At 43.3% G+C, this 21,762-nt stretch overlaps 1 protein-coding gene across 1 annotated transcript in view; it reads right to left on the reverse strand.

The window, feature by feature from the left end:
• BCR (BCR activator of RhoGEF and GTPase) overlaps window positions 1-21,762 on the reverse strand; it is a 109,728-nt gene that overhangs the window by 51,664 nt on the left and 36,302 nt on the right. Inside the window, exon 3 of the mRNA XM_075434979.1 lies at window positions 7,010-7,194. Within this exon, the coding sequence (XP_075291094.1) occupies window positions 7,010-7,194 (185 nt within the window). The remainder of the gene's footprint in view (window positions 1-7,009; window positions 7,195-21,762) is intronic.

Raw genomic sequence — 21,762 nt, forward strand, 5'->3', positions numbered from 1 at the left:
GCACGCCAAGGTGTGACGCACCCAGTGCCAAGGGCATGTTCTGCTTTGCCCATATCTGACAAAAAAAAAGGGAAACAAAGAGCAATTGTGTGACCACGAGCCTCACTGACTGCTCTATTTCTGCAGTCCAGGCAGAAGGGCAGTTAAGAGAGTGAGCATCCTGGGCGTAGGTGTCAAGCTCCCCACCAGTTCAGGGAGACCTGCCAAAGCTGAGGACTCCTTTCCCCTACACTGGCAAGAAGCAAGCAGCCAGAAATCTCTGAGCTGCTTGTGGCAAGGGGAGGAGCTGGTACCACATGTACCAGACCACATTAGTGAGGGGAAAATACACCTATTAACCAAAGTGCAGATGGGATGTTCCCAGCAGGATGTGGGAGCAGTCTGCACTGGCAAACTCTAACCACTCAGCAGGGAGTGCCAGCTGGTCAGCAGTCCATCCCTTGCTTCCTACCCAGCTTGGTCAGCCTGCTTTTTACTCGTACAAGTTTGACTAGTATTTCACGTTCTGACTCTGTCCCTACCTCTTTGATGCCAGCACCCATTTCTAGCCTTTCTCCATTGCCCTTCCATCTTTTGGCTACCTCTCCACTCACACATATCAGAATAAATCTCTTACAAGACTATCATAGGGCAGCAGCCAGAGCATTCCTGTCTGTCTGCCATGTGAGCTGTGAGGACCCAATGCACAGCCAGTTCTAAACAAGCAAGCAAGAAATCAGGGCTCCGCTCCCACTTCTCACGAACCACATTTAAAAAAAAAAGAAAACAAAAAGGAAGGTGGAAAGCAGTATAAAGGAAGTTTCACATGTATCTCATGCCTATAAGGTTCTGGTGTTTTCTTCTCAACTGGGTGGTGCTTCTTGCTATTAAAGACTTAAAAACCAAAAGATTGTCACAGTCATAGGTGCAATCTTGGGGCCTGAACCAAGGCCAGTCAGAGTGGTTAGAAGCACTGAAGATATTAGAGAGCGTGTGCACACTGGCCCCGAGCCATGGATGTTTTGAATGTGTTTACAGCTTGTCAGCCTAAGCAGTTTAGTTTACTAACCAGGTTGGCATTGCATGTTGTATTCAATTACTGCAAGTCTGAGATTCACCAGCTCCGTAGATAAGACAGATTCAACTCTTTCTGACTCTGTTTAAAGAACTCTGGCCTTCCTGGTTGTTGTTTAAATTAACAGCAATAATTGTTTTCTTGCAAATGTTAGAAGAACACAGATTAAGAATCTAAAAACCACAACATGTAAGATTTTGCAAAGTACTTGCTGCCAGCACAGCTCTGCAAAGAGAATCAGTGATTCAAAGTGGGTGTATAAAAGGCACTTTAACTCTCAGACCTTCCTTTGGTACAGTATGTTCATATGCTGCGCAACGAATGTGTTCAAAGAAGAGGTTTCCCGAACGGACAGCTCAGAATCTCACAGAGAAGCTGACAGCCTATGAAAGAGAAAAACTATTCATTTCAATTTGTAAAGTATAAATATCTTTGAAAGCTTCTGCTAAACAGGCTAGAGGTGTCTCACTGTCTTGGTGATACTAAACAGGGCAAATTCTGTAATCAAGGCAGTCATCCAGTCATGCTCCATGCTGGGAGGGGAAGGAGCAGGGAGAGGAGCCAGCATTATTTATAACATCAGTACTGGTGTGCCAGCTCTCCCCAGGAAGGGCTGTACATCCAGGCAGAGCCCTTAAAGAGCAAAGAGTTGGAGAAGAAAAAGGAAAAGTTGCATCTGTTAGGGGTGGTGAGGGGAAAGTGACAGTAAAATAAACAAAAACAAATACCAAGAGGAAAAAAGAAGGTTTTGGAAATGCTGGAGAGGGAGGGACAAGCTAGCAACAGTAGCACGAGCAGAGCAGTATTCCCATTTATTGCTGTAGCTTCAGAGGTCAATTTTGTGGACCCCCTTTAGACCAAGCTAGGAAAAAAGTCCACAACCTGCTCTGCCACAGCCCTGCTTTCCGCATAGCTGGCAGATAGTGAGAACAAAAGAATCTGGGCTGAAGGCTGGCAATGGCTGCCAATGCTGTGCCAACCAAGAACTGCACAGCAAAAAAAAGGAGAGAAAGTCTACCTGAAAATCCCCACAACCCAGCCAATTTCCCCTCCAAACAGCACAGAAAGTAGGAGTTCGTCACTCAGCTTTAGCATTCCTCCCTCCCTGGGCGTGATACATACACAAATTAGAAAGGTCTATTTTGGCAAAAAAATCATCTTCTGAACTCCAGAAAAATCACTCTCCTTGTTTCCTGGGGGGATGGAACCAGCCTTGCCTTTCCACCAGCTGCCCTGCACCCAACTGCACAGAGCCCCACACCCTCAGCTCCACACAGGCCTTTGAGCCTGGCTCTGTTGGCGAGCAGACCTTGAAAGGCCTTTCTTATTTCTACTCCTCCCTTTACTGTAATCTCCCCCCACATGAGTAGCAGCAACAGGATCACGATGACTGAAGCTTCCCATCCTCTCGCAGTCTCTTTAGCCTCCAAGCTGCAAGCAGCCCACTCCAAAACTCTTAGCAATAACTCTTCTCTAGTGAAGGGTGTCAGTCACTACCTTCTCCAGCTGTCCCAACACGTTCCCGCGCCCCAAGAATACTGCAGCAACCTCTCCATTTGTCCTCCCTTAACTCTATCCAGGTATCTTCTCCACTTTTCAACCTAGCTGTATGGCAAAGACAGATACATCCTCTCTTTCTGGGAATGCACTCTCACTACCTATTAAAAACACTGTCTGACACCTTCTGAAGCTACCAGCACTGTCTTAATTGGCAAAGATTTGGGCTGACATTTTCCAGGACAGGTTTCCAGAATTTTTGGAAAGTTCAGTCACAACAGTTCAGCTGTTACGGAAAGAAAGGTTCAGGAAAATTAATTCATTTCTCGAATTAAATAAACAAACAACTTAAGCATTAGTGGAACCCATTTCTCCTTTGTCCTCTCTCCCTTGTAGGCTTGCTTCAGAGCAACAGTTTGGCAAAAGCACTGGCTTTATGCCAGGACATGCGTCAGCATCTCAGCACGAGATTCTGGAAGAGCCAGAACAGGGGGTAACGACCTAGCTTGCTCAATGCAAACATTTGTTAAGGCCTCCTTACCACAAAAATGACAATCAGGGGATGCCAAGACCCACACTACAAACACCCATGTTGATTATGCCCTCCTCGGGTCACAGACAAAACTAATGCTGGTGCACCTCTTGTCACCCTCCTTGGATAGCAACAGATGTTTGTGCAATGGACACACAGAAGGTGGCATATGAATACATAAGAGGTGGCTGAAGCGGTACAGTCTGGAGGCAGACTGGCCAGCATCTTTTAATCTGCCTATATGATGCAGGTGGTAGAGGGGATTGGAAAACAGATCGCAAACGACAAGGTGTAGAACATCACAACCTTCTGGAAATCAGTTGTGGCCCTTGCTTCCTGGAACACAGAACATAAGGTGCTGGGAGTCGGTCACCCTACGACATGAAGCACCTCTACAAGTAATCCAAGAGGTATCCTTTCATCTCCTTTCAGAAAGATACTGCTTTTGCCACCCCGTGCTTTCTCTGTGGTGGGAACCCTGGTGCGCTGCCCAACTAAAGGCTATCGCTGCTATAAGTAGATGGAAGGACTTAGTCAAACCCTTGGCAGAAAATCACAAAGTCCAAGGCAAGCCTACACCTGGAGGTGTTCAAAAAACGTGTAGATATGGCACTACGGCACTTCAGGACATGGTTTAGCAGGCATGGTGGTGACGGGTTGACGGTTGGACTTGATGATCTTAGAGGTCTTTTCCAACCTTAATGATTCTACGATTCTATGAAAATAAGTTGAAGGAAAATGCCCTCAATATCCAGATAGCAACAACCTGGTCTCCAAGAGAAAGGCTGGTCTCCTGCAGAAGGCAGATGAACATCACACCAGAATGTTGCTATGTCTGTGTCATGCTAAGCGAATTACTTAGAACTATATTAAAAAATAAAAAAATTGTTTCCAATGTTTTCCATTTTCTGCGCGACCTTACTGAAGTGTTGGTAACTCTTGGTTGCAAGTGAAATTAAAGTGATTTTACTTTAAATGTGAAGAAAACTGCATTAGAAGTAATTTCGCATTAAGTGCCCAAAATTAGCAAACGTTTTTGCTATAATCTGTCTGCCTTCATTACCTATGGTTAGTGAACATACCATCCTCTTATCTCACAGGGACATTGCAAGGATAATTAGGTCTTGTGGAGCATTCCAACTGTATTTGGAGTTAATAGTCATGCCAAAACAAAGTGAGTATTTTTGTACTCAGTAGAGTTTGCACAGTGCCCTGTAAATAAGGTGTACACACAGCTCTAGAGATAAAATATTGAATCCAGTGAGTATCATTCACTATATACATTGAACAATGCAGTAGCCCCCCAGAAAAATAATAGGACATGATTGCATGATTGAAAGTTATCATAAAGATTCAAGACAAGGCTATAAGCACAAGGCAGGGCTGGATAACCACAGTCATTTCTTAACTTCTGAATGACTTCACAATCTTCACATTTTGTCAAAGTGGTGTATACAGCGCATGTGTTGTGTTGCTACATGCACTTAGCTGTTGACTTCTAGACTCAGGTCATAAAGATAATCTAAAATTTTCAGAAGTAATTGCACGCATCTAAGAAAGAAGTAAAAGGGCAAGAAAACAACTATAAAAGCAAACACATGTAAATGAAAAGTGTTTTCTAATAATGAAGTGTGGTGAAAAAGAAAACATAAAAGATATAGGTCCTGGTGCTTCTGGTCCAACACATTTTGTGTGCTTGGCTCAGCACAGTGTGCTTGACACAATTTTGTTTCTGATGTCTTTTCTGCTACAGCTGAAAACATGACTACAGTAAAAGCTATCTAACAACTCACGATGACAGAAAATTTAACTTGTTTGGGAAATACTGCAACCATATAAATTAATCCCTTTCTTGTTATGGACTGTCCTTCATGAGTAGCATTGTCATTTGTGGACTAATCACAGACAGGATCAGCTGAATCGGTTGAGGTTCACGATTAAAAGTCTAATCTGTATCAGGACACCTCTTTCTTTTGGAAGCCATAAAACATCTTTTTATAGTCAGAGAGAAGAAAGCAGCCATTTATGTTAAAAATTATTTTTAAAAAGGCAGCCTTCCAGCATGATCAAGGTAACTTTCATATTAACTACTGTTAAAGGCTTATGAGGCAATATTCAAATAAAGAACAAGATTAAATACTAGGCAGTGTCTCTTCCAGGCCTCCAGTCACATGCACTATGACAACTGGTTCTTTGAAGATAACTCTCAGCCATATGTAGTCACATAGCATTTTTCCTTCATCCCGAGAAACATAACCTGGAAATCTCAAGCCAATATTAAAACATTCTTGGAGCTTTTGAATTTACTAATGATCATTTCTTCATTTGAAAGCCTCTTACATATCACAAGAATTCTCATCTTGAGAGATAAAAAGCATCTCAGAATTAACAGACTGAAGCATAAGCAGCTAACTAGATTCCATACTTTCTAGTCAAGTGAAACCAAGCAAACATCAACAATATATGTCCTTGATAATGCTTTAAGAGATCTTGACAATACATTTTTATAAATGAGAAAGAACAACAAGAACACTGTCTCAAGTAGGCTTCTTAATCTAACATTTATCCTAGAAAAAGTAAGGAAGCATATAATACTGCACTGACCAATAAAGAGCGACAGAAAGATGTATATAATGATTGCTAAGTAGCAATGGCTTGTGGAACTAGTCAGACTACTGGAATCGTTTTGATGCAAGATAAAGTGTCCAATAAAGATGACTGTGTTGATTTACATGTACACTGATATTCATAAAATATCCATCATCTTCTCCTATGACATCTTCATTAATAGGCCAGAACAATATAAAGCCAACACATAGGTTAAACCACTTAAATGACAGATTTTAAAATGTCATTTACGACGTGGGAATTTGAGGTTGTTTGGCTACACTTTCTTAGAAATACAGTAGGAAGGAAGTGACAGTTGTCTTTGTGCTATTAAGCATTTTTATGAATGACCTGGGGAAACCAAAGGTTTGCAGATGACAAAGATATTCAGGGAAATAGCAACTTGGGATTGAAGTGCTCTACAATCTAGGAAGCAAAAGCATAAAGGGAAACAAAGGCTGAACATCAAACAAATTAATTCAAGCTCAAACTAAGACATTTTTGACTGTGAAAACAGCAGAGTCAATAGTTATTTACCCAGGCAAGCAGCAGGCTCTCTACCAAGCCTATTGTAAAAACAAAAATAGAAATTTTCCTTAAGTTCCAAGCTATAGCTATGCTACTGAACCTGAAGAAAAAAAATCAAGCAAGACAGCCTGAAGGTCTACATGAAACCACAGGTCAGGCTAGGTGGTCCCTGCTGAACTTTTTATCTACCATAATTGATTATATAGAGAGCTAGTTAGTGAATAGTCAAATTCATTATAAGTGGCTATCTCGCACCCAAAGTCACCATACTTCAGAGCTAGCAGCTTTAATCCCTCTTATTCCATTTTCACAGGGTGAAGGAAACAACTTATATTCTAGATGCTTTATCAAATCCCTTCACCTACCTGAAAATAACTCTTATTTTCCTTGTGAAAGGCAATGACAACCCACACGCACAGATGTATGAACATCATAGTGCAGGATGTTTTGTTCCAGAGTGTCCTTTCCAACATATCTGGTATTTAGAGACCCTTTCAACAGCAATTAATCACCAATTGTCTCAACTAAAATTCACACAGGATGAAAAACTGAGGCTTAAAAATCATACACACAAAACACTCATGCCTGAAGTTTAGGCTTACCACCAGCTAGAAGCCTCAGCTTCGCTTTAAACACAGAATATCAGTCAGGCACTGCTATATTATGTCAGTAATCTGTCCTTCAGTGCCAGAAGTCCCTGTCTTCACTCTCTGTTAAAGCAGTCTACAACTTGCAAACCTACAAGGCTTTGCTGACTCCAAAAAGGTCCAAAAAGGCAGGAAAGGACTCACTGATTTTGTAGATTCCAGAGACCCTGAAGATAGGGTGTCTCGGCTGCCCCGACTCTTGGAGCTGAGATGGGGTGAGGATGATGGCGAGTCATCAATATAGGGCATCATATCATGATGTCGCCTCTGTTCTTCAGCACGGTCTGCATCATACGCATAGCTAGGTGGTGTGCCACTGAATGAAGCATCTGGAAAACACACGAGAAAAATCTGTCTGGTCAGAGTCAGGCTGGACAGGAGACAGGCTGGTCAACCAAGGCGCTGCCTGCCTCCCAGCTATTATGATAACTTATCAGTAAACCCAGAGTCAGTGATAGTTAAATATAGATCAAGTGGAGGCGTAAATTTAATTAAACTCATATTGTCACCAAACATCCACTTCACTCATTCTAAGTCCTAAAAGGTAACGTCCTTTCTAACATCTAACATTGGTGTTCATTTAATTACAGCTTCTTCCCTCAAGTTTTCCTTCAAAAGCATTATCATCAAAATACATCCCTTTGCAGGCTCCATAAAAGTTATGCAATGCATTAGGGTAATAGACCCTGTTTTTTCTGTAGAACAAGAACAGATGATACCCTTGCCAGTCTAGCAATCACAGATAATATATAGCTCAAGGGAGAAACGTAACTCTTTCCAGACCTCTCAGGAACAAGAGGACTAGGGAAGAGAGGTCTTGCATGTCAGGTGAACCAGCCTACTGCCAAAAATAAAATCCTAAGAGGCCCTTTTCTGTTGGCTGCCCCTCCTCCTCCATTTTGAGACTAACTCAGTAGACAAATGAACGAACCACCACCCTGCTCCCTCCTACCCGCCCCTCCCCCCAACCCAATCAAAAAAAACCCAAAAGAAAAAAGGATGGTGGTATGAAAAGTCAAATTAACAGTTATTGCATGAGATAACAATGGGCTTCTGCAGGAAAGATGAGTAGTAAAATTGGTTCTGGTACCTTTAGTAGCTGCATACAGAGACTGTTTCTGAAAAAATCTATATTAAGGACACACTGAGCAGCTCCCTCCACCACAGGTTAAAAGGTCTTTTACCTCTCCCCACAAAGAAATATTGCTTTCTGCACAGTGGCACCACATCACATACTTCTTGACTGCGAGAAGCTGGAAACAACCTTACACAACAGTTACACGGGCCTGTGAAGCACCTTCACATGCCAAGGCCCAGAAGTGTCCTGTGTCTAACAGTAATAGCCATGCATGGGCCACTGAACACAGATAAGGTCTCTCCTCCTCTTTCAGTTACAAGTCACAAAATGCCATTCTTCTCCCAAAACTGAAGAATAACCACAGGGAGATAAGCCAGATCCACTTTTACACAGTAGCAGGCAAGCCAAAGGAAGACAAAGCCACAAAAAAAAAAAAAAAGAATAGCTTTTTTGTCTTGTAAGTTTAAAATTATGCATTAAATTCACACTTGAACACAAGTAGAACCAATTTTTACTTCTCTTCACAAATATCCAGGTTCTGTGAAAATAATAAGCGGCAGCTGCCAAGCATGCTAATAATCCTGTTATACATCACTAAGGCAGGGTGGAGGAGTAACATTTTAAAGCCCACTTTCCTCCCTCACAGTAAACTCAGTTAAAGCATGACTCATTCCAGTAAAGGATGTGAACTTTGTGTGGAACAGAATAAAACTTGATCCATGTGGCTTGTTCAGGAGGGAGAGCTGGTCTAGGGAATTTACACAAACAATATACTGAAAATCCAACAATAACTCACTGTGGAAGTGAGCCTCTGTCTTGGTTCATACCAAATACCAGACAGCTAAATAACAGCTGTATAACGAGGCCTTTAGGCTGCTGAAGGACCATGGTAATATTATTTTAACAAGCTCAATGAGTTTTAAGTCACCCACCCATTCATGGTGTTACCTTGTGCGCAAGCTCTCAGAGTTCCTCAAAAGACTCATTAGACTGTGCAAGACCACAGGAACAGGGGGGGTGGGGGGGTGCAAGAGTGGTACATGTTCTCAGGAAGGGACTTTGGATGTTAGAGGTTTCCAGAGCTCCCCAACCTTTTAAAGACACCTATTACGTTGATTTGGTAAACCGAGGCTTGAAAGGGTGTGGCTGAACCAAGGATGTTCAGTCACAAACAAAAGTGATTTTCAGATATCCCAAAGTTGGATAACGTCTACAATACTTGCAAGCCAAACAAATCTCACGTTGGAATTTTTAAAAGAATGCAGATGAGAAGACAGCACAACCTCCAACTTGCACTACCCAAACAGGCAAGGAAACACTGAAAAGACAAAGTAAAAATACCCTCCTCACACACAAGACGGATAGTCTTCTGTTTGGCCGCAAGGTTAAGGGACTGTTTTGACTCCAGAAACCAGAATTGTAAATAGGAAGGAGGATGGGTGTCTCCTTGCACATCTGCACTATTTATGCCATATATTAAAAAAAAACCAAGCCAAAAAACCCCTAACGCCATATAACTTCAGTGGAGGAGTGCAGATCTCCATTTCCCATTCAGCTGTCCCTTGTGCAACTTTCTCACCCAAGAAGCCTGCAAGATCTTACTGACAACTGAACATAGACATTACCCAAGAAGGAACATAAGCACTGGGCACTTATGTAGGCTTCATGCCTTTGATCAAGTAAGAGTTCTTTTTCCTTCAGAAGTTTCTTCAAACTACTCTTATCCAAACCAGTTTATCCTGCACACACTCAGTAACACATTGATGCTGCTGTGCAGAAATTAAGGCAGGAATATTTCTTTCACTCCCAATGCTCACTTTCAAAACTTGTAGTTTGCTCCACTTCTGTTAATGGGGGAGTGAATGCAGACTAAAATACATTAGCAGAAAGGGTTGCAGTGAATCACAGTATTTTCACTTTCCTCACTTTCTCCTGCTGAAAAGCAGGCTTCAGACTTCTACCTTCCATGACACGTTCTGTCTCCTACTGCACAAGGAAACCTTTATCTGAAACTGAAGGAAAGGGCAGGTGGTGGACTTAGGCTCAGAAGAGGAGATATATTCCTAGCTTTGCAACAAGATGCAGTCTACCTTTGAATGCCTTTGTCTCCCTACCCATAAAAATGAAAACAACACATCTCGACAAGGAATGAATCTATCAGTGTCACAGACTGCCATGAGATCTATGCATAGAAAGCTCTACACAGAATTTAAAACTTTATTTCTGTACCCTCCAGGGATCCTTCACACATTAAAAAGCTTAGAAGTAGTTATAATCCCTTGTCTTTCTATTATTGCTGCATACAGCACTGAAATCCACCTATGGAGATTTTAATTATCTCCAAGGCAGAACGACTCTCTTGCTTTTATTCTACCATTTTTTTCCCGCAGAAGCAAAATATTACTGTAGCCAGATACACTTCGCAAGTCTTAACACTAATAACAGAGGTAGACTCGTATCTCTGTGATTAAAGAGACCACTGTTGCTAGGGAAACTAGGTTATTCAGATCTCCTAAACGGAGCGCAATGCTGCACAGGCTGTTCAGGCTCTACCTGGAAGCAAAAAGGCTAGAGCAAAGAGAGCAGAGCCAGGAGCTCACCCGCTCGGACACCTCCAGCTGCTCTGGGCGCTGCTATTGTAGACAGCATGTGGAGACAGCAGCTGGGCCCAAGCAGGAGCAGTTGTGTTCTTAGCCAGTGTCTCAGGTCGGGTGAGCCTTAAGAGGGTGGTTCTTCTCCTTTTAGAGCCAGCCAGTAAGAAATTGAGCCATCAAAGCCAGAGAAAGACGAAACACAGAAACAACAGACAATTACTGACAAGGCACAACGAAGGAAGAAGGGGAGGCATAGGAGGATGGTGGACTCAAATGTGTTGTACTGAGAGAGCACCAGACAGAGATACTGAGGACACTACTCCACGTGTGTCATGCTTCTCTCACCTCACCAGCAGGCCCCATTTCTCCTCCTCTGTGGGTAACCTATAAGAGAGCCCATCCCATAGAGAAGAGCAGCAGCTGAGACTTACAGAAACAAGCCCTCTCAGCACCTAAGAGCAGCTGTTTTTACCACTGGCCCTCTGCCATTCTCTTACAGTATCCTTCTCCTGCACTAGCACAACCTTCAGGTGCAATGAACTACCTGAGGCTACAAAGGCTCAGCATCAATTCACACATTCTGATAAAAATCTCCAGCATTTACTTCCACCTTTGCCTCCCTGGCCTTGCTTTGCTCCAGCTTTTATGAGTCTGTTCCACCATCCCCCTCCTTAGCTACTGCTCCCATCCTGTCACCTCCCTTTTCATCTCTGTCCCCTTTTCATTTTCTTTTGGTTTTCTCAAACTTAATATTCCTTTTCCTTATCTTCCTATTCCTTCCCTCTTCCAAACTGGTTCTTTCCCTTACTGCCTCAAATTTCACCTGGCTGGAGGGTAAGGAAGAATCTAACAAATTTACAGTTAGTCACAAATCCACTGGCACTCGGAGACAGCACAGCAACACTGCTCCCTTGTCCTGTTGCCTACACCCTTCCTGCTGGGTACCATATTCATTCTTCAGGAATATGAAATCAAGTCATAGATCTAGCTGGAAAGCAGGAAGGGAAAAAGAAATTAACTTCTAAGTAAAAGGAAAGATTAGCTGTGTCTAATCCAGGACCACACAATGGTTCAAATGCATGTGTCATACTTTCAACGGCATCACAACATCCATAGCTGCTCGAGGGACTTAACAGCAGCATGCAGAGAAGTTCCAAGCTAGCTGTGCTCCAGCTAATCCTGCTAAAAGAGCAGTGAAGCCACAGCAGCTCAGACCTGCCTGCCTAAGAAAATACCTAGAAGCCTGGAGGGGGAGGGGGAGCTGCACCTCATGCCAAAGCCCCACATCACTGTGGCTTCACTGCTACTGGTACCAAGGCTAGCACAGGTTTGTAATGTCTATACTCGCTCCAAAAACATTCCTGCAGCCGCAGAGCAGAAGAGCGCTAAGGCAGTTTGCATCCTCTGACTGTGTGTTTCTATGCCAGGGAATGTGTGAGGCCATAGTTTGACATTGGCCGCAATAGGGGTTTAAGGTTTCCCCCACCAAAGTCATAAACCACTGCAGAGCCCTCTCCCTTCTTATGCCCTTAGTCCTGCAACCCCACAGGTGTCTATGGTCCAGATAAAGAACCCAGCCAGCTCAAAGAAAAACATTTTTGACACTCCACTTCTAAGCTGGATCAGCTCTCTGATCTAGTTCATGCACAGAAATCCAAACTGAAGGGACACATGCATGGTAGTTCAGGGGTGGGTATACCTAAAAACCTTGTACTGCAACTGAAGACATCATAGCAGCAAAACTTGGCTTGAGTTTCCTTTAGGCTGACGCTTAGGCAGTTCCAGGGATTTACATATGGCTGGTTATGGGATAAGTTACCAGAATGCAATGCCCTTTTTTTTTTTTTTTTAAAACCACCTTTTTTTTTTTCAGTAACCTTTAAGTTACTGGTATTCCTTTCTGACCTTAGCTCCAGCTTTTATGTACTACTATTTGCTTGATGATAAACAATACAGAATCATGTAATTTTATTTCTTAGTGCTGGCCAGGCTACTGGCAGAAGCATCAGGAATTTGGGCCCATTGCTGAGCACGTGTAGAAGTGCATCAGTGTGGATGGCCTGTGAATGCAGTTACCTAGGGAATACAGCAGCACTTTCTAAAAAATAGAAGAGTTACACTATGGAAAACGAAGCATCTTGCTTCTTTCCTTGACACCTTCCGAATCATCATCTCCAAAGTCAGGAAACTGTGCACTCAATACTTTGTACACTTCTGCGCAGAACTGAGATCCACAAACAACAGTTATGCTGTCTACCTATATGAGGAGCCTGTCCCAGAATGAAGACCAAGTATTAAAAGAAAAAAAATTAGATATGTTCGCCATGTCAAATCCCTATGGCTTTATTCTTCTCAGACTGATGAAGAAAAGGCTCCGCTAGGATGTTAAACAGATTCAGAACAAACTGTCCTTCATGTTCTCTATCTTTTCTGCGCATAAAGATTGTACATCTACATGTAAAGATGTTCAGTGAAACCTGAAGCCCCCACTCAAATACAAAATGGATTCATTTAGCAACACAAAAATACCACTAGTTTGCAAATTCATTCTTTAGTATTAGAAGAGCAAGAAAACAGAACGGCAAAAGTAATAAAAGCTAGCTCCAAGCCTGCCTGCGGCCTTAAACTGTATTTCTCCATCAAGCACATGAAGAGAATCCAACTACCAGTGCTAACTGCTAGACTCCTACGAGGCACCCCGTTGTTTGCCACAGAAGAAAAATGTCCGCAGAGGATGATCTTGCTCACCACTGCTGAACAAGTTGTTTGGGAGCATGGGCTGCAAAAGTAGAATTGCAGTGAAATACATAACACAGCCCACCCACAGGAAACACCCATCAGCACACAAAACCAAGGCAGAGTTAAACAAGTAGTTTCATACAACGCAGCCAAGCTGCAGCTTCCCTTCTGCAGACAGACGTGAAATGCGCTCTGCAAGCATGGTGGTACGTTGACAACTTGCAATGAAACACTCTTTCGGAAACAGGACGAAAGGTACCCCACAGGAAGGCAGGTTTCTAAATACACAGCTGGACACTGGAATGACACCTACAGCTTATACAGCAACCAAAAAAAAAAAAAAAGGAGTTCTGCAAATCCAAAACTTTCCTGAAACCACCATATCCATTTCAGGTTTGCATCCTCCCCTCTCCCACTGTAACAGGTCATCTTTCTGCAGCATGTAAAGTGGCTGCAGAAGCAAGTATCTGTCACAGGTAAATTTTACACAATGTTTCATGTGTAAGGGCATCTTTGTGCATGTGAGTGCACGTGTATGTAGTGATTGAGAATCATAGAATCATAGAAAGTTTTGGGTTGGAAGGGACCCCTAGAGGTCATCTAGAACTGCATCTTATTCTTCAGATGGAAGGAGAAAGCAATGTACCTTGCCTATAGAAGCAGCAAGACAGCTAATGGTTCTCTCCACCCTCCCTCCCTGTCCCAGGAGACCTCAGGCCATAGACATTAACCAGCCTCCAAGAAACTTCTGTTTCTACCACAGATGAGCTTTATCGTTGTAGCAAACAGCACCCTTAAGTCTTTAGGAGATGAATTAACTGCAGCCCACTTTTAAACTTCCGGGTGTGTCAGACCCAGATCATCAAACACCTAAAAAAGAAGCTCAGAGTTCTTTGATCTGCCCATATACTCCATGAAGAGTTCATGCATAGTCTAGAGGACAGGTCTGATCCGTTTGTAGCAGTCTGTTACTGAGATGTGTTGTTGAATTTTGCTCTGATTGGCATTTTCCCAGGGACAGATTTAACATTCACACAGATCTAATACCCACACAGAGTGAGGTGGCATGATCCAGCTGAGACGTGAAAGCTGGGACTACTGAGACCATTCTCCACCTCAGGGAAGCCTAAGGCATCCTCACACAGGACAGAAAGAACTGCTCACTAAGGCTACTGAGAGTGTCGTTATCATGAGAGAAAAGTTCAGCAAGCTAACCTGATCAACCTGGGAAGCCCATCTTCTCCCAGACAAAACTGCACTGCAGCATGCAAATTCCAAACATTTCCCTTCTGCCAGCCATCACAACTTCCCTGCTGCTCATCTTTGCTTCAGACAACTCTGGCTTGGCAACCATGGAGGACTACAGGCTAAGGAGCGTAGACCAAGCAGTCATCCACACATTACACGCAGCCAGGCTTTGACACAATGCATGCCACAGAGGTCAGCAAGTGAAGAGTAGCAGAGGTGTGAATTCCCATCTCTCCAAGACATCTGACACTTGGATCAGTCTCAATCAAACCGAAATACTGGGAGGGAAGCACAATCATTGCTCACCACAAACTACACTGAGGAGTCCAACTGGTAACAGTTGTGATTAGCAGGAAAACAAGTTACACATTTAGAAGATGTGTCCTTTCAAATACACAGTGTCTCCACAGCAACTTGTAAATTTTAGGATATACTACAAGCATGCTGTATGTAACTAACATCAGGAAAGAAAGTTATTCATAGTTACAGCAGAAGGCAAGCCTTGATCACTGTCTGTGGTGGCTGACAATGCTAATGTCCTACTGGCTGCTACATGCCCCCCAAGGCCCTTAAAAGGTTTAATCGCCATCTCTTAGAGTCCTAAACATCAGTGAGTAAATACATGCTTGTATGAATGAGGTATGTTCCCAGCACGACTGGCTGCAAATATCCTGCCAACAGATGAAGACAGAGAAAATCTGGTCAGGCCTGAATTACATAGCTACCATCCGTTCAAGGAAGAGTGTGAGAATAGCTGTCACAGTGCAGGCCGGGATCCAAAACAGTGAAACTCCTGTTGCCTTTTTTCTTTTTTTTTTTTTACTGTTTCTCCTAAATGTTTACCACTAAGTCATATGGCACAACGTAACGCCCTGTAACATGGACGAATACCTCTCAGACTCCTGCCTTGGAGAGAGCAGGAACTGAATCTGTTTCCATCCAGGGTCTGTGTCTTTAGATTCTTCTCCCGTTCTGTGTTTTCCCAGGCAGGCTGGAAAGGTTTCCATGTCCAGTTCATGTTGGCAGTCAGGCCACTGGATGTTCTTGGCAAAGTAAATCCCAGAGCAAACTGGAACACCTTTCTAGATCTCTTTTCCATGCTTTACTCAGGACTGTGCACCAAGTTTAGCTGTTCTCATTCACCGCAAGTCTAACAGGCAGAAAGTAAATTTTAGGCCTGGTCGTTCAGAATTGAAGACTTCTTTCAGTACAAAACTACATGGACAGGCAGATATATTCATAGGTACATGTGGCTTTGCACCAAAGTCAGAGCTTTAGTACTGACTACATCAGAGGTCCAAGCTGACTGAAATAGAGAAAAGGTTTCCATGAAAAACAAGATAAAAAACCCCAAACAAAACCCAACAAGTAAACAACAATGAACCACACAAAGCTGTAAGAACCACCTAGAGCCTAGAAGTCAGCCTATGTCACTGTTTGGAGCAGGGCGGCAATAAACAGAGCGGCAGGGGCTCTCTATTCCCAACAAAAGCAGGGGCTGTATTAGGAGAGCTAAACTTTTAAGATTCAAGCAGTTTACCCTCTCTTTGTAGGTTCCTCTCCATGTCTCCCCCACTGTCCCGTAACAGACATGTTTGCAGGGAGCACAGCAAACCACAGTAGGAGCTGGCTAAGCTAAAAGTAACTAGGAAGAGTGTTATTTTATAACCCAGAGCAGCTCCCTATTCCATTTCACTGATCATCTCCACACAATGCATCAGCATAACGGAGCAGAGAGGTGGTATGGAGCAAATGTGACTGTTCAGGTCAGCACTACCGCTGTGCTCAAACTACAGCCTTGGTTTCATGTCTAAAAAGAAATCCAGTAAAAAAGCCTAATAGGAAACTGCATGTACTAAGGACAGTGGGGGGGGGCTGCTTCTCTCCTGCCTAGAGTGGCTCTATGATTCGTCAGGTGAATGGATGAAAATTCCAACCATGATCAGCATACTATTTACTATTCTGTTCTTCACAGTTGTCTCAGAATTTTGCAGCCACTTCAAACGTCTGGCAACAGGAATCTCCAGAGAAGTAGAAGAGATTAGAAAATTAATAGAAACAAAATGGACCAATTGCCACAGCATGATCTGTTAAAAAAACACACCCACAATGTATATATTCCATTTCCCGTATTTAACTAGAGCAGACCAAAAGTCCTGCCACACAGAGAGGAAAGTGTCTGTTACAACAGGAGTTTAACTGAACTGACAGGTTTGTGAGAAGGGAAGGGAGGACCAGCCCTAGGCAGCAGGGGGTATTAAAGTTTATTAAAAAATCCCCGGTAAACGTGCCCGATAAGAATACTGTTCTGTGTCTAGATCGCCAACCTCTTTCAGAATGAGTTGCTTTGGCTTCCCCCCCCCCATTGTTTTGTTTTCTCAGTAGTGCACCTAGGACACTAAGAAGCCCATAAAGCTAGCCACCATTTTCTTGTTTACACTGTAAGTGCAGCCATTGACATCTTGTTACACTGTACAAAATAAGCTATTGATTTACCATCTTGGCCTAAAACAAGCAACCCAAGCTAAATGCCTTGCTAGGCAGATGGCTCTGCCTACACCACTAACAACCTTTTCTGAACACAGCTGCTGCCCAAGCTCAGTGTCTTCCCGTCATCTGGCTAGAGAAGAAAAACCAACAGTTTTGTGTCATCATACCCATGACAAGGTAGTTTAGAAAAATTTTTATTTTTTTAAATTAAAGATGCTTAAGGTAGACCACAGCTCCCTACCAGTATTAATAAACATGATCTAACCCCTATCTCTTTTTCCTTGAAACGACTAGATAAGATGAAGGTAGCTGGGGTCACAGGTCAAGGTTTGATCTGGGCTAGTAAGTTCTCACCTAACATACCATACCACCTTTCTTCCTAAATTGTGTGCTGCTTCTGCAGAATCTGCTTTTAGAAGCGGAAGTCCTCTTCTAATTATTATGATTGTGAATCACAGTTGTGCCGGTCAGAGTTCTCTGAGGAGATGAAGAGCAGATGAGAGAAAAGACATCTTGGTCTGGGCTCCATCAGACACCATCAGTGCGGTTTTACACTTCAGCATCACTGACTGATTCATTGCTGTTCAGATTTTGTTAAAATATGGGATAAGAGAGAGCTTATTTTGGTAACACAGATGTACTACAGCACCGTTTCATTAAGCCCTGCCATCCCACAGCATCAATGAGCCAACAAGTGATTTTGAAGCCATGCCAAGGGGAAGCACTAAAATGCCAATGAATGTCATCCAAAGGAAAAGAGGACCACATCAGTCCCAACTAAGATGCAACAACCTATGCAGATGATGGTGTCCCCCAACAGCTTTCTTCTGTACCCACACTTGTATATGTAAAGCAGATCTCCTGCTCAGACAGTAGCTCTCAAAGCAAACGATTAGAGGTCCTCATGCCCACCAAGTCACAAAGTAGTTCATACAGTAACTTCACACCAAGGCCAAGAACTGAGCTCCCTAATACTTCAAGAGCTGTGGATACGCAGAGGCACACAGACCCAGGGAAGACCAGAGCCCAGCTGCCCATGCAGACAGCTGTGACTGCCACAGACACCCACTTCTTCAAGGGCACTCAGTAGCTGTAACTCAGACCAGCTGGTGCAGAGAAGGGCAAAGCAGAAGGACTTACCTGTGAAAACACTGGAACGGGTTGCCCAGAGAGGTAGTGAAGGCCCCATCCCTGGAAACATTCCAGACCAGGTTGGACAGGGCTCTGAGCTGCCTGATCTAGTTAGCGGTGTCCCTGCTTGCTGCGGGGGGGTTGGACTAGATGACCTCTAGGGGTCCCTTCTGACCCAAAACCTTCTATAATTCTATGATTCTAAAACAGCTCACTGCTGCAGGCCCTAGAGAAGCCTTTGCATTATTGCTGTATTGCAGATGATGTAGGTAAGGATTGTCAACACTGAGGACTTATTCCCAGGCAAGCCACAGAGACACATGGGGGCAGGGGGAGTGTCCTCCAATCCACTTTCCCACACAAGACCATCTCAAGCAAACTTGGTAGGGAAACACTCTGGACACAATCAAGAAACACCAAATATATACATCAAGCATGTGTACATACACACACACAGCCACCACAGTAGATTGATCAGTTGGCCCAAGTATCTGGGGACAGGATTTGGCTGTGTCAAAATACAGGCTGAACCCAAGGAATCCACACCAGACTCCTACTGAGCAGTCTGCACAGCAGTGTAAGATTTTAAAAGATTAACCAGTACAGCATGGACACTCACATACACAGCGGACACAGCCGATGATGATGCTTGCTGCTGTTAACACTTTCATTTCCAAATTCCATTGCTTAACAAAAACAAGTAAAAAGAGAGTCTGAGCAGCTAGTCCAGAGCATAATACAAGCCAGAAGAAGGCCTAGAGAATTAGTTTGCCCCAGAGGAGCTAGTTCAAAGCAAGACAACTTTAAAAACACTATAGCAGCAAAAGAAACACTTTCTCCATGTGGTTTTAGAGTTACTTTCTCCTTTTATTTCCAGTGGCATGCCCTTCTCAAAAGAGCCAGACAACCATTCCCCAAGATGAAGCACTGAAATTCCAGGAGCAATAATCATAGTAGTCTGACACTGGCACTTAAAGCCTGCTTCTGACTTCAACCCTGAAAAAAATAACTCAATTATTTACCAGAACTACGAGCTACTTAGCAGATAATAGCCTGGGATCCCCTCCCTCCTCGCTTTACAACCAACATTTTGCTAGCAAACAAAGCATTAAAAAGGAAAGTAAGTGGGAGTAGCTGGAACAGGGGCTGTCTTGCATGAGCTATCAGCCACCAACAGTACCAGCCCATCAGCTGCTCATGGTTCCCAGCAGGCAGGTGGTGATCGGAACCAGGTCCCATGGTGTCAGGGACCACTGAGCCGCTCATCCCTTTGCTCACTGCAGCACTCAAACCAGGGCTTAAAAGCATCTTCTGCTCAGCCAAAGCTATGAGCAGGCCTGAATGCCCGAGACTGGCACCTGAATAGTGGCTGTGGAAACCCTGGCTATTAAATAACGTGCATGAACTGACATTGAAATCTGTATCTTGTCAGGAAAAAGAATCTACAAATCCAAGAACCACTACGAGAAGCCCTAAGGAGGGCCACCTACAGCTAGAAAGAGAAAAATCTCAAATTGTTAAGACAAAATCCAAAGTCTTCAAGCCAGACACAGAGCTTCCAAAAGCCCTTTGTGTGGGATAAGAGATAACAGAACTTTATGTCCAAATGGATTACAAGTACACATGGTGTCAGCATCTTGACCAGACACCTTAGAAAGAACAGAGACCGAAATGACTCTTTGGCCTCAGTCAATTAAATACAAATCCACATCAATCTGTATTGCACTGGAAGCTGGTTTCATCCCACCTACCCCCAAACAACTGATTTAGGAATGGTGGCAAACTAAACTCCTTATGTAGTCCAGAGGCATGTCTGGAAGCAGACAAAAGTCTTAGATGGCATAAACTGCTTACTGGAAGGGGATCAATTGCTTGGCAACAGAAGAAATCCTCACAGTTATGCTCCCCTCATTGGAGGGAAAGGACCCAGGTTACTGATTTGACTGGACTATTTTGGAAGGGAATAATATTAGCCAGGCACATATACTTTGAACTGAGTAAATTCTACATACAGCTAATGTTTGTGCCAGTAACAGAGCACACACCCCCCAGAAGGATGGCTGCGCTCCTCCATGCTGCACAGCTGTGGCCTGCTGGCTTCTCTAAAGCTTAGCTGCCTCATATCTTCATTCCTTTCATAGGAAATGTATTTATTTGTTTTAATCTCTGGTCTTTCATATCATGTTTGTAGGCAGTCAAATATTTTGACTGAAAACTTCAGAGAAAACCCTAACCCTCTTTAAATGGAATAAATGTACAACCAGAAGCAAGTAAAACACAACAGAAGAAAAATAAAGGAACATTTGTACATCAGCACTATATTTAGATCCTGCTTTACTTTCACAGAAACTTGGAAGACGTGTTGCGCTGATGCTTGGTCCAGCCCTAAAAAGCTTGAAGCAATTTGACACAGCCCTGAAATAGAAGTTCTGACGTTTCAGACTGCAAGCTGCACAGAGCAGATACTGTTCAACAGCACAGTAACTGTTTTCTACAAAACCTCTGCACGCCGCTACATTTCCTGGCTTAATGCTTCACTTTAATTTTCAGTAGCATTTTTAAACAACAACTACACTGTCTGACAGACTCACACACTTTGATCGGTTTGAGACAACTGAAGAATTAGTGGGACAAGATGAGATTCCTGTCCGTATTAGTACTGCAGAAAGACAGAAATACTACTTGTAAGTAGCTATGTGGGACTAGCTAGCCAGTGTGCCAAGCAGGGTATCCACTCGCATAAAGTGGAAAGCTGGTTCCTGCCCCAAGAGCTGGGTTTGGCCAGAATGGAAGACAGACCATAAAAAACCAAACCAAAACAAAACAAAAAACACCCCCCCAAAAAAACCCACCCTTAACCTTGGATCTGTTTTACTTCCCTCAGAGTGGTGCATACCACAGTACAGATTTAGTATAGTTCATAAAATACACCCACCCAGCACTGTGGGCACATATTTTATTACAAAAGCTGTATGTGGCAATGGAAATCCCATTTAAAACATTACTACCATAAAACAACCACCACCACCTTCAAGAGGCTCCTCCTCTTTCCCAAATACTCCTTTCTCCTCCTGAAAACAAAAACATTGAAAACAGAAATGAAGGAACGTGTCCTGGGAAGGTGAATTAAAAGGGGAGTATTGGTACAGGACACGGGGCTGAAGTTTTTGGGACTGCACTGGGACCTCACAACCCCAATTAATACACGAAAACAAGACTTAGACTCAAGCTACTCGAGCAAATTTTAGCTTGGATCCTTGGCCAAGAAGCTTTCAACCAAAAAAGTGTAGACTATAAAAGCCGCAGGTGTTAAAGATGCCACAGAGAATGACATCAAGCAGTACTGGAAGAAACACAGTTCACACAGAAGAGATGACAAATACCCTCAAGCACTTCCTCTTAATAATCACAACCGTTTAAGTTGTTAGTTTCACATCAGCAACACGGGGCTTGTGGACCACAAGTGGCTAGACACAGAAGGAGCTATGGGAAGTGAAACAGGCCTCTTCTGTCCTAAAATAAAAATGGGCTGGATCGTAGTACCAACTGATCATTTTATAACAGGCAAGCTGTCCTGGTAGAGATGAAAAATGATGGAATAGCCTTGGTTATGTTTA

Source organism: Opisthocomus hoazin, chromosome 13, assembly GCF_030867145.1.
Source record: "Opisthocomus hoazin isolate bOpiHoa1 chromosome 13, bOpiHoa1.hap1, whole genome shotgun sequence".
NCBI lineage: Eukaryota > Metazoa > Chordata > Aves > Opisthocomiformes > Opisthocomidae > Opisthocomus > Opisthocomus hoazin.